This window comes from Pimephales promelas, chromosome 12 (genome assembly GCF_988280905.1).
Source record: "Pimephales promelas chromosome 12, fPimPro1.hap1.1, whole genome shotgun sequence".
NCBI lineage: Eukaryota > Metazoa > Chordata > Actinopteri > Cypriniformes > Leuciscidae > Pimephales > Pimephales promelas.
In genome coordinates this window covers 15189692-15204911 of record NC_142780.1, presented here as the reverse complement: position 1 = coordinate 15204911, position 15220 = coordinate 15189692, and the positions used below count along the sequence as shown (strand labels likewise).

General features: G+C 38.2%; 1 protein-coding gene across 1 annotated transcript; it reads left to right on the top strand.

Moving 5' to 3' along the window:
• Positions 1-193: 193 nt before the first annotated feature.
• hibadhb (3-hydroxyisobutyrate dehydrogenase b) lies at positions 194-14778 on the top strand. Its single transcript, XM_039694518.2, has 8 exons — positions 194-353; positions 960-1120; positions 1261-1370; positions 2317-2438; positions 7822-7955; positions 8052-8128; positions 8277-8433; positions 14063-14778. Exons 1-8 carry the CDS (start codon positions 284-286, stop codon positions 14219-14221), a joined length of 990 nt encoding a protein of 329 aa, XP_039550452.1. The 5' UTR covers positions 194-283; the 3' UTR covers positions 14222-14778.
• Positions 14779-15220: the final 442 nt, after the last annotated feature.

The window sequence follows — 15220 nt, the reverse complement described above, 5'->3', positions numbered from 1 at the left end:
TCTGTTTGCACGTACAATTAAATTACAGAAAAGCATTAAAAACCTTTTTATTAAATACAAATAGCAATGGAGATTAATTTAATAACAGACCAAATAAAGGCAGTTACAAGTTATTTATTTATGTTCTCAACAAATTTATTATGAGATTTTGAGGATGTCCCGCCTTCCCTTGAATGCCATTGGATGAAGAGATCCGAGCTGAATAAAACGTATGGAGGCGTATGTGTCAATCAACGATTATCCAATCGCGTCACTCTAAGTCGAAGGTCAAGAGCGAAGCAGCATGGCCGCTCTGTTGAGGGGTTCGAGGTGTCTAGTAGGAAAGTGTCATAACCATGTCAGCGCCGTGCTGGGTAATGTGATCTTAAAATTGTATTATTATTTTTCTGCTGCTGTGGATTCCCATGCATATTTTCCGTGCAGCAACATCTGATATAATGTAATGCAGTGGGAGCGCTCGATAGCTGTTAGGCTAAAGTCACACGCGTGTGTGTATGTCAATGAAACACAAGTACACATTAGACAATTTTACTAACTGTCACCAGAATCTGCCACCATTGAACTAAATTATGGACAGCTGTCAAATTAAAGCATTTGCTAAGGAGTCTTTTCCGATAAATGTGGGAGTGAGATGTAATATGTCAATAAATCAAGTTCATCTAAACAGATTGCAAATTGTTTAGGAACAAAACACACTAAAGATTCAAGTTATTTGATTGAGTTTTTGGATCTATATTAATTGATTAATTCTTTATTTTTGTTTTATAAATGAAACAGGTAATGTTTAACATAAAATCTTACAAATGTTGAAATGTCAGCCTCTTGATCACCATGCAGAATTTGCACATCTTATTTTGATTTTATTCATTTGCATTTAACAATTCAAATGTTAAATGCAAAAATATCCCATGTGATATTCTAAATTTGACACTAAATAGATAATTCATGTCTCTTCTTAGTCTCCATCAGGTCCATGGCCTCTAAAACCCAGGTGGGCTTCATTGGCCTGGGGAACATGGGAAACCCAATGGCAAAGAACCTCATAAAACATGGATATCCAGTGATAGCCTCAGATGTATTTCCAGAGTCCTGCAAAGAGTTACAGGAGCTTGGAGCTCAGGTCAGGATAACTGACATAAAACGTAACTTGGTCACATCTGACTTTAGTTAAACACCATGATGTATATGCTTTATATGATTGATTACATCTTAGTTTTTACTTTGGATGAGCCTCTCTGACTGTTAATGCCCTCTTCTCAGATCCTGGATAACCCTGCGGATGTGGCGGACAAGGCAGATCGTATCATCACAATGCTTCCCTCCAGCCCCAATGTTGTAGAGGTGTATACAGGCGCAAATGGTATTCTGAAGTAAGAACATCCTTTCTGTACAGGCTAAATAATCAACATTTGAACATCATTTTAATTAGGAAACTGACTTAATTCCTGAGTTTAAAAAAAGTCAAATCCAACATGTATTAAGCCAAACTTAAAGGAAGAGTTAACCCAAAAATTTTAAATCCAATAATTTAAATAAAATCCTGGTTCTTCCCAGCTTTGGTGGTGTTTTTTTTTTTAAAGAAAAATAGTCATATTTTAAACTATATACTATACATAAACTATAATCACTGGCAGCATGTTGAGTACCGGTGGAAAAGTTGACACTGAACAAACTGCCTATACAAAGTTTTCCGCTGTTTCCACTTATAACCATTCTCCTAGATTGGATCTTTATTTGTTTTAAAGGATGGACATAATAATTTGGAGTCAATGAGCATATGAATCGTTGTGCCGTGATGCTTCTATTTATCACACAGTAAAAATGCCCTTCCCCATGCCCAAAACATCATCTGTGGATGAGAATCTGAAATGAGAACTGGTGGGATGTTGTCCTGCTCCACTTCACAGACGCTGAGTAGGGGGCCGTTCACATATCGCGTCACTTTCGCATCATCATATCACTGCCATGTGAGCCACAAATGAGCTGAGCAATGAGTAACACTGACATAGCTCCTCTTTTCATTTATTGAAATCCTCTGACATTTCTTTAAAACATATTAGACTTTAAATTTGTGACTGGCGTTTTGTTTTCTAACTACAACGCCTGCATCATACGTCCTACATCAGCCGTTGCCGGAAGCCGGCGATTTTTAGTTTACAAATTGTTAAACTGATTTCATAGGGCCCTTTAATATCCAGATTAAATGGAATTTTATTGGAAATGATTGTGGTGAGAAACTTTTTTTCATAATTCAAAGAAATGACACATGTGCTCTTTACCGGACAGGTCTTGAATTCTAAAATCTTTCTTCAATAGGAAAGTGAAGAAGGGATCCCTACTCATTGATTCCAGCACTATTGATCCAGCTGTCTCCAAGGAGATGGCAGTTGCTGCAGAAAAAGTGGGAGCTGTTTTTATGGATGCCCCAGTGTCTGGAGGTGAGATGGCAAAAACTCCCTTAATTTCCAACATCATACGAAGGGCAGCCGTAGATGCAGTAACTCGCGTTGTATGTGGTAACCTTGATCTGAACCCTGACTGCACACAAACCACATATGTAAGTTTAGACGATGTTAAGGTTTCATAAATCACACACCCATAGTCACAGTTACGAAACTAGTCACTGTCTGGGAAGAGGTACAAGTACAAATCTTTGGCTCCAGTTCAAACATTGTGGTTTTCACAAATCACAGGTTCGTGTTAATAGTGGAATTCCAGTTCCAATTCTAATCATGTTCTGGCCTTGCAATGTAGTTTGCGAAAGATAAAAGTAATATTTAAATGTAATTGTCAAAGATTTATAATTAAATATATTTATTAGAATTTCTGCTAACAGGGACTTTGAAAGTGAAAACTCATACTAAAAAAATAACAAATCTAGGTTTGCAAAGTCAAATTTCAGGACACACAAGTTAGACCCAAGTTGTATTCTTTCTGTCCTCTGTTTCAGTGTGTGGTGGGTGATTTGCAGGTTTGTTGATAGGAAAGCGTTTTATCACCTGCCTCATCTTGGCCATTTTCTTAATCCAGCCATTGGTGTGGACTCCTTGAGTTATAGACTAAATCAAAAGTCAGCATCTGGGAATTGATCTTATGACCTCAACTTATGGTGGAGATGGAGACAAGTGCTGAAAATCAGTGACTAATGCGGTTATCTCTCATGTAAGACTCATTTTAGAAACCATATATAGGATAAAATTATAGGGAATATAGGAAACAATTATAGGGAATATAGGAAACTTTTCAGATTTTTTTGGATTTGTCCATGCTTGTATTTCTGACCAGGCATGGGGGGAATAGACTCTAGTAGTTGTTTCCCAAATATTATACACTATGCACTTTTACTATGCACTGTATACTCTATTGTTTAGTGTATGAATTTTTATGAGGTTAGTTAGGCCTGGAGTCTGGTAGCCCCTCCCCTTTTGCTACACAAGGAAATCTATGACAGTTCGTTCCACGTTTCGTTTTGTGCTCAAATGATAGATAGATGGACTTTAATTGTCATTGTACAGTTGTACCATACAACGAAATTTGCTTGTGCAACCTCTAAAACACTCACTTTAACTCACTTTAACACTCACTAAAAAAAATATATATGAAGAGTTCAGATGCAAAAGCCTCTAAGTGCCATTTGAAATTTTCTTCTAGAATGATCATTTTTATCAAGCTTGTATATTTAAGTTCAGTGATTTCACTTAAATGGCAATGATAATTACCTATTAATTGTTATTTAAGTGAAATTACTGAACTTAAATATACAAGTTTGACAAAAATCATCATTAAAGAAGAAAATTTCAAATGGCATTTAGAGGCTTTTGCATCTGAACTCTTCATATATATATATATTAAAACACATCCTATTGCATAAAATCCCTATCTAGAAAGTGCAGCTGTGCGACTTGGGGGTGGAGGAGCATGATTGTTCAATTCTGTGATGGCCCTGAGAAAAAAAACTGTTCTTTAGCCTGGAAGTGCATCTGGGTTTTTGAATTTTTATAATTTTCAGTGTGAACACCCTATTCTGTTTACAGTGTAAGATGGTGAAGAATAGCACTTAGTTTGCAAATTTGTACACACTGTCTGTCTCTGTGCAGATCTACATTCTTCAAAATTCAATATAAGATCATTTTGACCTAAACAATTGAATAGGACAAAACCTTTGTTTGGCAAATTGGCACATGTCGTTACCAAGACAGGTAGAATAAGTTTCATAAATATAGGTATTGATTAATAAGGGCAGCAGTGAGGTTTGTGAACTGAGGAAAGTGAAATTAACTGGACAGAGAATGATTCAAGCCTTAGTTTTATTTCCATCCACTTTGTAGCCTCATAAGACCAGCTTTCTTTGAGCATCCTAGTCTAGTTGCTTTAACTGAAATTTATGCCTTTGCTTTCTTTCCTACTGCACTGAATTGAGGATATCCACTTCTACACTCAAACTGTTGGGGCAATTATAAACTAAACGGTATTTGGAAAGAACTGTTTCTCCAGTTGCTTTAACAGTTTGGTTATCATGTTCGTTCATTTGATTTATCACGCAAAAGTAGTAGTTCCTTTATATTTTTCTCAATCTTTGAATGTTGTGAAGTTATTCTGTTGCTTACTTTGCATTGTTGGTGAGAGATTGAGGCGTTCATTGGCACTAGCAGTGATTTACATCACAACTGTTGACTTTCATCAAGGCAAAGCTTGAACATCCTCTATTTCTGTACATTTTTAGACTTTAGACAGATTGATCTGTAACATGAGAATGAACCTTGCTGGTTCATTCAATTGCGAAGATGAATGAAAGTCTTGCGGGTTTGAAAAGACATGAGGGTGACTAAGTATTATTAATGACAGAATTTAATTTTTGGGTGAACTATCCCTTTAACACCAAGTGGGATCGTTTCACACTTTTAATTCAGAAATGGGGTTAGCACCGCGTTTTACCTCAGGAGCAGGAATGCATTGCAATGCCAAACTAACTAGATGCTTAGCAACCGACAGCCAATCGCATACCTCATTCACATGCTTTGGACAGTCACAGAAACATTATGCATTGCATAATAATGATAATTGATCATTGGAAATGCCAGCTTGAGATGGGTACCTGGTCAAACCATTTTGGATATAAGTTATGAATGTTATTAGTTGCTGTTATTAGGTGGCAATTCCCAAATACCAAATGTTTCAAAAGGTGTATTTTCTGTTATTATGGTATGCATCACATTGGCCAGCAGGATTGTTCTAAGACAGTGAGAGCCCCAGAATTAAATGAGTGATCCAGTGCAATGGTGGAAATGGCATCGTATGACTCTATCTATGCTTGGCAGAGTTAAAGATGTTAGAGAGGAGGGGGGTGTCTCCCTGGGATGAGCTTTGGTCACATATTACAGTCAAAGATCAAAATGAATAGGTTTTATAAAAAAAAGCCTTTTGTATTTTCTTTTAACGTTAGTAAGTGCCTATTAGGGGTTAATATAGCCTATTATATAGTCACGGTTCGGTATGTACCTCGGTTTTGGGGTCATGGTTTGATACAAGTTTGGTAAAATGGGAAAAAAAGAAATCCCCAACACCTTGGTTATTTTTTTTATTTTATTTTTATTTTGAACAGAGTAGACAGTAGTGCCACCTAGACATTTTGTGCCACCTAGCAGCATTTAGTCAGTTGGTAGTTGGTACAGATCAGTCATACTCATAGTGTATTAAGCATGAAGCATGTTTTGTAGGGCTGATTAAAAAAAAAAAAGGTATTTGGACCCAACCAGCTACAGAACTGAAAAGGATATCTTGTGTTAAAGTACAAAATGAGTAGAATAATGAAAAATAAAACTTGTGCAGTGAAAGTTCATTAACCTGCGGTGACAATGCCAGATGCAAAGTTCAGTGTTATGCTTTTTCAAGAAATTGCTGGAAAGATGTGCGAGTGCGTCTACTTCACCTTTCTATGCGTAGACATCGAATGAAGTGGTACCCGAGGCTTCCCTGGACACCCGTATTTCATCATTGGACTGTAGTAGAGAGACTTCCTCGACACAAATCGGCACAATTCCATGATTTTGATTCCATGATAAGAATGTAGTATATAATTTAACAGCGGTAATAATGGCTACATTCGTATAGTGTTTAAGTGTCTCGATAGTTACAAATAAAGCCAAGTTAAACTCATGGAGCGAACTTGTCAATCATCTTGATGGATGATGCAGAGGAAATGCTGACCAATAAGAGGACAGTTGTACTCATATGTGACTTGCATAAACACATTTTGGTACACTTTGAAAGGTTGCCTTGTAAAATTGAACCGAACCAAGAAGAAAATGCAACATTGTAACAAATTAAGTCCCTTTTTTGGAACAAAGACAAATAATCTATGGTGTGAACAGCCTAAGACCAAGGGTCTGTTTTAATGTGTGTATAGTACACTCGCAATAAAAACAAAAACATTATGCTTTTGTAATATAAAGAAAAAGATGATTTCCATAAATTTGATGCAGTGGAAGAGCCCCGAAAGCATGTAGACTCGGTTCCATTGTGAAGAAACGTTTAAGGCGCAGAGAGGCTATATATAAACGAATATATTCTTTAAATAGGGTAATATACATTCATATGAATTTTAAATGGCAATCAGAATTGGGTAGTTTTCTCAGTGTTCAATTCTGTGTGCCTCTTATAAACTTGACTGAGGTGTGAAAACTGCATGTGTCGTCGCATTACAAGAAATGTTTAACTCGCTCAACAGCTAGTTTGTGCTTTATGACGATCCTCCTTTTTAATCAGGAAGTTGTTCCCTCTGGTCTTTGGGCACATAAAAACAATGTGCTTCTAGTTTGCTTTCCTTAAATTGTTGCCTCTCCCAATTCATATGCGTCAGTGGGGTTTGGCTAACATACCTTTGGACCCGCTCTTGGTTTGTGATAGTCATAAGAAATCCACAGACCTGCTCATTCTCTTTACTTAGACCCTCCAGACATTATTCTGAGCTCCATGTTAGCGCCTGTGAAGGAGGCTTAATGAAACGTGAGCCACAACAAACTGTCCCTGACGTCATGCGAGTCTGTGTTCACAGCAGATGGCGAAGTGCTTGTGTATTTATAGAACTTTCCTCTCTAAGAGTAATTATGGCACTTCAATCGTGTTGCATCTTCTCAAAGTTTTAGGCTTAAAACGGGTTACTGGTGACATGTGGAAACTATCAGATAATTAAGTCACTTCATGCAGGTGATTTTCTCATTCTCTGATTGGCCATTTCACTGACACTTATGCAAATCTCCACATCTATTGTATACGTTACAATGCTCTCCTGTGAAACTTGTTTGTCAGTTTAAAAGGTTTGTTCACACCTAAATTTAAATTCTGCCGTCATTTACTCCCCCTCATTGTACAGACTTTTTCTTTCAGAACTCAAGGAGCTGTTTGAAGAATGTTTCCGCTGTTTTTGAGCAATAAGTTGTGAACGATAACTTGGTTTAATATTCATGGGATGCACCGCCTGACAGCAAGATCCCTGTGCGTGTGCTTCAGATGTGTGCACTCAGAAAACCATACATGGTTTTAAGTTTAGATTTTAAAATGCATGCAGATAATAAACTTTCATGATGCTGAAGAACTCCTTTGTTTTTTTTTTGTTTTGTTTTTTCTCTTAGGCACATTTATAAAATCTAGTTGAATTTTTAGTCTAGATCTATATACCCCAATCGAAATGCCTTAATCTAAATCCAGTATTTATCCTTTTATCCAATCTTGATCCAGATTAAGCCAGGCTTACTCCTGGCTTAATCTGTCTGTGAAACCAGGCCTAGGTGTAATATGAATGATTTGCATTGTTTTTCTCAGGTGTTGGTGCTGCTAATTCAGGTAAGCTCACCTTTATGGTGGGTGGGCCAGAGGAGGAGTTCACTGCAGCCAAGGAGCTTCTGACCTGCATGGGCGCTAATGTGGTGTACTGCGGCCAGGTTGGCACTGGACAGGTACAAACAGGATGTGATAAAGAATATAGTGTCATTCTTGGAAAGGTGCTGGTTTATGCTGCCCAGGGGTTCATAATCTTTCTTCCTTGTTTGTAGGCAGCTAAAATCTGCAACAATATGCTGCTGGCCATTGGGATGATTGGAACAGCAGAGACCATGAACTTGGGAATCAGGTGTAGTTTACAGTTGAATTACTTGATTCAGTTACTGACTTCAATAATACAGCTATCTTGATGCTGTTACTCTTGCTACAGATTGAATTATTTTCTACTTTTTAGCCTCTTTTTATTATTTATTGGAGATTACTTTGTGCAATCACAGATTAGGGCTTGATCCGAAGCTTCTTGCAAAGATCTTAAACATGAGCTCTGGCCGCTGCTGGTCAAGTGACACATACAACCCTGTCCCGGGAGTGATGGAGGGAGTGCCCTCAGCAAACAACTACCAGGGTGGCTTTGGAACTACACTAATGGCCAAGGTTTGCTTTAATATAAAAACATTTATTAACTTTTTGTGATCATTTTAGAGGTGGTGCTGTTTGCGTACTGTGTATTGTTTTCACAGTTAAAACTAGGGAAATGTTCACCTTTTAAATTCATCTGGTTTACAGTATCAGTGTCATTCATGCTATTTTATCATATTTCCCAATGTTGAGCTTAGTGTGGTCTCGCTTATAGCTCGTTTCCACTAAGCGGTACAGTACGGGTCGATAAACCATGATCCAGTTTGCGTTTACACCGTCAACAGTACCCTTACTTGATAGGCGTGGTGTTTGCCGGAAAGAAGCGATCAACGTCATTTTCGCGCGAAGCAAGCGACATAGTAAACAACAATGGATGATATGCAGCAGATCTTGTTCTTGCTTCTCGGCTTGTTTGTCACAAGAAACAAACGCTGGTATTAGGTAGGGCTGTTAAACGATTAATCGCGATTAATCGCATCCAAAATAAAAGTTTGTGTTTACATAATATATGTGGGTGCACTGTGTATAATTATTTTATATAAATACACACACATGCTTGTATATATTTAAGAAATATTTTCATGTATTTACTGTATATAGTTTTGTATATAATTTATATTATATATATAAATTTTATATATAAATAATATTTTTTCTTCCTAAATATACATGCATGTGTGTGTATTTATATATATATATATATATATATATATATAAATACATGCATGTGTGTATTTATATATATATATATATATATATATATATATATATACACAAAATAATTATACACAGTACACCCACATATATTATGTAGTGTATATATATATATATAAATACACACACATGCATGTATATTTAGGAAGAAAAAATATTATTTATATATAAAATTTATATATATAATATAAATTATATACAAAACTACATACAGTAAATACATGAAAATATTTCTTAAATATATACAAGCATGTGTGTGTATTTATATAAAATAATTATACACAGTGCACCCACATATATTATGTAAACACAAACTTTTATTCTGGATGCGATTAATCGCGAATAATCGTTTGACAGCCCTAGTATTAGGCGTTTCTCAATATCAAGTAGCCTACACAAAGACGCGAGTCCAGTAATTCTGCTAATGGAACAGCTCGTTCTTGAATGCGCCACTCAGCTCGCGCTGCTTCTCCGGTTATCTCTGTTTGTACATTTTAGGCTACAATAAAACTAAATACGTTATAAAACACCACTCTGCTTCTTTTCGATTTCATTTAAATACATTTTAAACATTTATAAGCACACAAATGTGGTTCAGGCAATGTATAGCATATTGATTATGTTCACTGCATGTATGTACAGTATATATTTTAACAAAACTAAATATAAAACACAACCCTGCCTCTTTTCGTTTAAATTTAAAAATATTAAACATATTCCAGGCAATATGTAATATATTGCATCTTGCATTGGTACAAATGTTGCAATAAACAACATTACAGATGAGCTTGTAATAAAATAAAAAAATCTATCTCTTTTTGTTGAATTTCAGTTTAATTAATAATAGCCATTATAAAAGTACAAGTAAAAGGTACAAAAAGTTAATATATGAAACTTCACTTAGCCTTCTGCCCAAACTATTGCCCAAGGAACGAATTATAGATTCACAAGACCAAAGATCGCCTGGCTGTTAGGTCTGTACAAGACGAATTATATCTCATGTTTAACCACTACAGAGACGTCAGAGTCAGTGGCAAACATCAGAACGACTCGCCGAGGAAAGGCTGATCCAGACGGGGTGCGCGAGTGCCGGATCTCAGTCAAATGATCATAAATCTATAAATAATCCACAGATTTGAGCTTTAAAAACTACATTCTCGCCTGAAAAACTCTTAAAACTACATTTCGTGACACAATAACATTAGTATTTTATTTCAGCTGTATATTTAAAAAAATGGCGCTTCTAATGCCCTTGTGGCACGTGCAAATGAGGATACTCTGTCAACCAATCAACGTTCTGCAGTGAGTCTAGCTCCACTTTTTCTAGTACCGTACCACTGTGGTAGGTACCCCAGCGGAAGGGTATCCAAAAAGTGGTATGGTACGGTTTGGCTTTTTGGTACCATTCACAACTTTTAACAGAGGAAACGCAAATAATTGCGTACCGTACCGCTCAGTGGAAACGAGCCATTGGACAGACCTTCAGACTGACGGCACAAGGTCTGGACTCCATCGTAGCTTTCATTGGCCAATGACAGCCCAGAGGCTGTCTGACTGAAATGTAAGGCAGTTCGTTTTGTTCAGATTCATGTTTACTGGGCAAGAAAATGTAACATTGATGACTATACAATAACAGACCAGCATGTCTGTTGGACGTATTTTAAAGAGTCTATGGCATAAAATTCACATACTTTTGAAAATCCAGCATTTAGTTGATCCTGATAAGTGCTCATTGTCACGGTTGTAAACACGACTGATTTCTTCTCCCATCAGGGGGTTTGGCATCACAACGGCTTTGTTTTCAGGTGGACCATTAAGGCCGTGTGTCCACCAAAGCGTTTTTAGCCAGCTGAAAACGCTAGACGCTCTGCTGAAGACGCCGTGCTTTTTCCATTGAGACGTTTCGTTGCTATGATACAGAACATCCGCAGCAGTTTGAATGTTGACAGTTGGTCGGTGTGGTATTATTCCCGCCCCTCCTCCACTGTGATTAGATGGCTGGGTAAAAAGTGACAGTGATGGGCGCTGCGTTTTATCCAAAGTTGAACATTTTTCAACTTCCAGCGACCAGTAAAAACGCTGGGCGCTCTGCACTTCAGCCTGAAAAAAAAACGCTCAGCGCCTCGGTACGCTCATGGCGTTTAAAAAACACGGCGCTCCCATTGAAAACAATTGAAAACATACGCCAGGCGCGTGGAAAAACGCTTTAGTGGACACACGGCCTAAAAGAACGTGACATGTCTCCTAGAAATCCTGTAGAATTTCAAATGACTTTGAAACTTCTGAAGTGTTTCCTATTTTGACGTCTGAGGGCTAAGACTATTGACCCCGATATATTTCAAGCGAAATCGTTTCGGCCTGATTTTGTTCAAAATGACGCCACATCAGTTAATTGTTTAAAGTTCATTTTTTAGAGTTCGAATCCGCTTGCCAAAGTGAACTTTCTGGAAAATTTCTCTCCAACTTCTAAACTCCTTTTGTACTAACATTGGTCTGTGGCGATTACCTAATAGGTTGGTGCGCGGAGGCTCCGACGCCTTCCACATGGAAATCTTTTCTGGTTCGTTTGGCCTGTTCAGTCGGTTGAGATCAGGTGTCCGTGAGTGAAGACATGAACGCACTGCCGAGTACAAGTTGTACTTTTGATGAAACGAGACACTGACTCCGTTTTTTAATGTTTAATACGGTAAAGCTGCTTGATTTTAAGCTATATTGAATAAAGTGATATATAAATAAACATGGCTTGACTTTACTGGAATGCTGTAGAGTTTGTGCAAACATGCACAATGCTATGATCAGATGCTTTTCTTATGGTTTATTAAAATCCTTGTCATCTTAATTGTTTTGTGTGTGTGTTATTGAGGAAAGCACACCGCACATATTTACATATTCATCTAAATGCCGCTCTCATCAGAGTCTGCAGTATCGGATGTTCGATAGCAGTAGCCTATATCGTTGGTCACGTATTTCGAAGCTCGTTTCACCCGTAAACAAAGAACTTCACTGTGAGTAAATTGGGGACTTAACTTAAAGGGTCACTCCACCTCTGAAAAGATGAATGTGAAGATGATTTTGGAGCTTTCTAGACTGAGAAAAGACAGAAAATGTATTTTTGGCTTATGTGGATGAAAGACAACTCCCAGAATACACTTGCTTCGCTGCCCTAGGAGGCCACGCCTACCGGTAACCGCGCAGTAGGTAAACAAGTCTATGCTACTAGTGATTCTCCGTGATGAGTCTGCCCAAAATGTCCGTGATTCGGCTTTTGCGTTCTACCGTCGTCATTCATCATGGTTACTGCGGCGAGCTGGATGAGGGCCGTGTGGAGAACAAGGGGGTAATCCATCGACCCGAGATTAAAGCCGGCCGGGTGCCGCCATCTTGTATAAGAACTTCACTTGAGTTAGCATTCCCATTGACTCCCATTCATTTTGGCGTCACTTTGATGGCGAATAACTTTACATCTGAGGCGTTTGAAGACCCCATTTGTCCATTATTTATTTCTAAAGAAACACGACAATGTATAAAATGCTCCATTACCTTGTAGCTTAAGTTATGGCCCTGTAGAAGCAGTTTTTTGTAAAAGTAGACTAACGATTGCGTCATAACCAAGCGACTCTCTGTCGCGCAGTAGAGAGATTACCGTATGGACAGGAGAAGAAGCTCGCGGACAATCGGGGAAACGTGGAGGCAAAATGATAAAATAATTAATCAGAATACCTAGCAAAAGTTTCTCCTGCTCCTAGCTCATGGACAGCTCCTACTCACACTCTCCGCCTCTGCATGTTTGGGAAGGGAATGATTCAGATTTCTCATGCCACAGCCACTAGAAGACAAACGGGTTGCTCACGTCGTCAAGCTCTGTTTGAGTCAGTTTGAGTCTGCCCGTCAGGAACGGAAGTCCTAAAAAATCGCTAAATATGGGCTTCACTTGTCTCAATTGAGTTCCAATGAGATGGCTCTGTCCACTTCTTATACTGTCTATGGTGGAGAACAATGCGAGGCCAGTGGCGTGAGTACCAATGAGCGACAGCTGTGAGACAGAAGTTACCGGTCTCGTATCGCTCACAGAGGACCGGGAATTTTCTTAGCAATTTTAAAACGCACATCAACCGATCACTTGTTTAACGTTCATATAAACACAACATTCAGATTCACCAATGGAATGAATTCAGTTAGATTGAAACAAAAGCTGTGCATGTAAACAATGAATGGCGACTGCAGAAAGCAAAAGCTGAATCCTGGACATTGACGCCCGGACATGTCTGGGAAAAAGAGGACGGTAACCCCTAAAGTTACTACTTGGCTTTTTCCACAGAACAAGAGCCTGCTAGCTTAGCTCCCAAAAAAGATGGCTCACACTGTGTCATCCCAATCCTCCAAAATGCATCCGTCTGCGTATTCAGTAACGTTACCTTCGTCCATAGTTTCAAAACGTTTCTGCCGGTGAGATCAGACACACTGGCACTGATCTGTGTTTGGTCTGTTAGCGCATTCGGTCCAACCCCCTATGGGCGGGTTTGAAAGGGTGGGATCTAGTGCTTGTAGTCTTTACAGAAATCCCCCACACTTCCTCCTATAATGACATAAAAGGACGATTTTTGCTCATTGTAGGAGGATTTGAAAAGAGTAAATGGCAGATTTCTCTCGTCTCAAGGGAAAATGAGAGAGTTGCACGACCATTTAATAGTATGACTGGGTTTCTAACAATGGAGTGACCCTTTAAGCACTGTTTAACATGACATGTTAAACTTGGTCTACTTTTTAAAAATTGTGTCGATCCCGTATTCTGCTCAAACAGGATCTTTTTTTTTTTATGCAAGAATGCGTCTTATGGGGAATCCAATCGAGGCCACCTACTTGCTAGTTAATTTTTAAAATGTGTAGTTATGCACGTCCTTCATTGACTTTTTCTGACATTTATCTTCAGGATTTGGGACTTGCTCAGAATACAGCAACCAACACAAAGACCCCAGTGCCGTTGGGCTCTCTGGCCCATCAGATTTACCGTATGATGTGCGCACGTGGCTACGCCAACAAAGACTTCTCATCTGTCTTCCAGTTCCTGCGAGAAGAGGAGGGCCAGTAGATGGCAACACTCTATGCCCCTTCCACAGCCTTACCCAGCACTACCTGCCTTGCACATGTCCTGACTTGCAAAACTTTGACCCAACTATGTGATTTCATTGACATGCATGTGCTGGGAGCCATGAATGATTGAGTGAATGAATTAATACATGTGTAGATTGAAAAGACTGTGTGTTTGTACTGGTTTGTTTTAGGCTGTAAGTGGAATTATGTTACTCATGTGGGCCTACCATGTACAATTAGTAATCCACCAATTAATTAATCAGATGCTGTGAATTGAAGTTTTGTTCTGACTTTTTCTTACCTGTTATGTAGGTTAACGAAAGATTAAAAATGTATCATTTCATTCACAAACACTCAAGCCATGACACTCCTTAAAGGTTTCTGATAGCAAACCGGTTTGCATATGTACAATTTTAGTTCTCAATGTGTCTTGAGTCATATTTGGGGTTGGCTACTGTTGGTAATTGTAAGTGGTGTTGGATCTACATCGTACTCATGTAAATTTAAAACACCTGGAAATTAAAGCAGGAAAAAATCTGTTGATTTGACGTTTAAGACTGTGGCGTGTTGATACATGAATACACACTCACATAACACCAATGTTCATAAACTCCAAGAGTTTTAAAAGCCTAGAAACTGAAGGGGTATTGCCAGAGAACTAAGCCAGGTTTACAATTAATGAATGTAGCTAACCAGTTGAAAGTTATTCAACACCGCACATTTGATTTGGTCTCCTCAAGGTCACATGCCGTGGAATGTCTTTTGATGCTTTATGAAGCCTCACCTTGAATTCTGTGGCACGTAACATGCATATTGCACAATAAAGGTGAGTCATCAAATACTAGGGATCTTTCGCACATCAAGGACATTGTAATATTTTTGTTGGACTTGAGGGGAAAGTTCACTCAAAAATAAAAAATTCTATTATTTTCTCACTCATGGTGTTTCAAACCTGTTTTTTTTTTTTCTTGTGGAACACAAAAGAAGATTTTTTGAA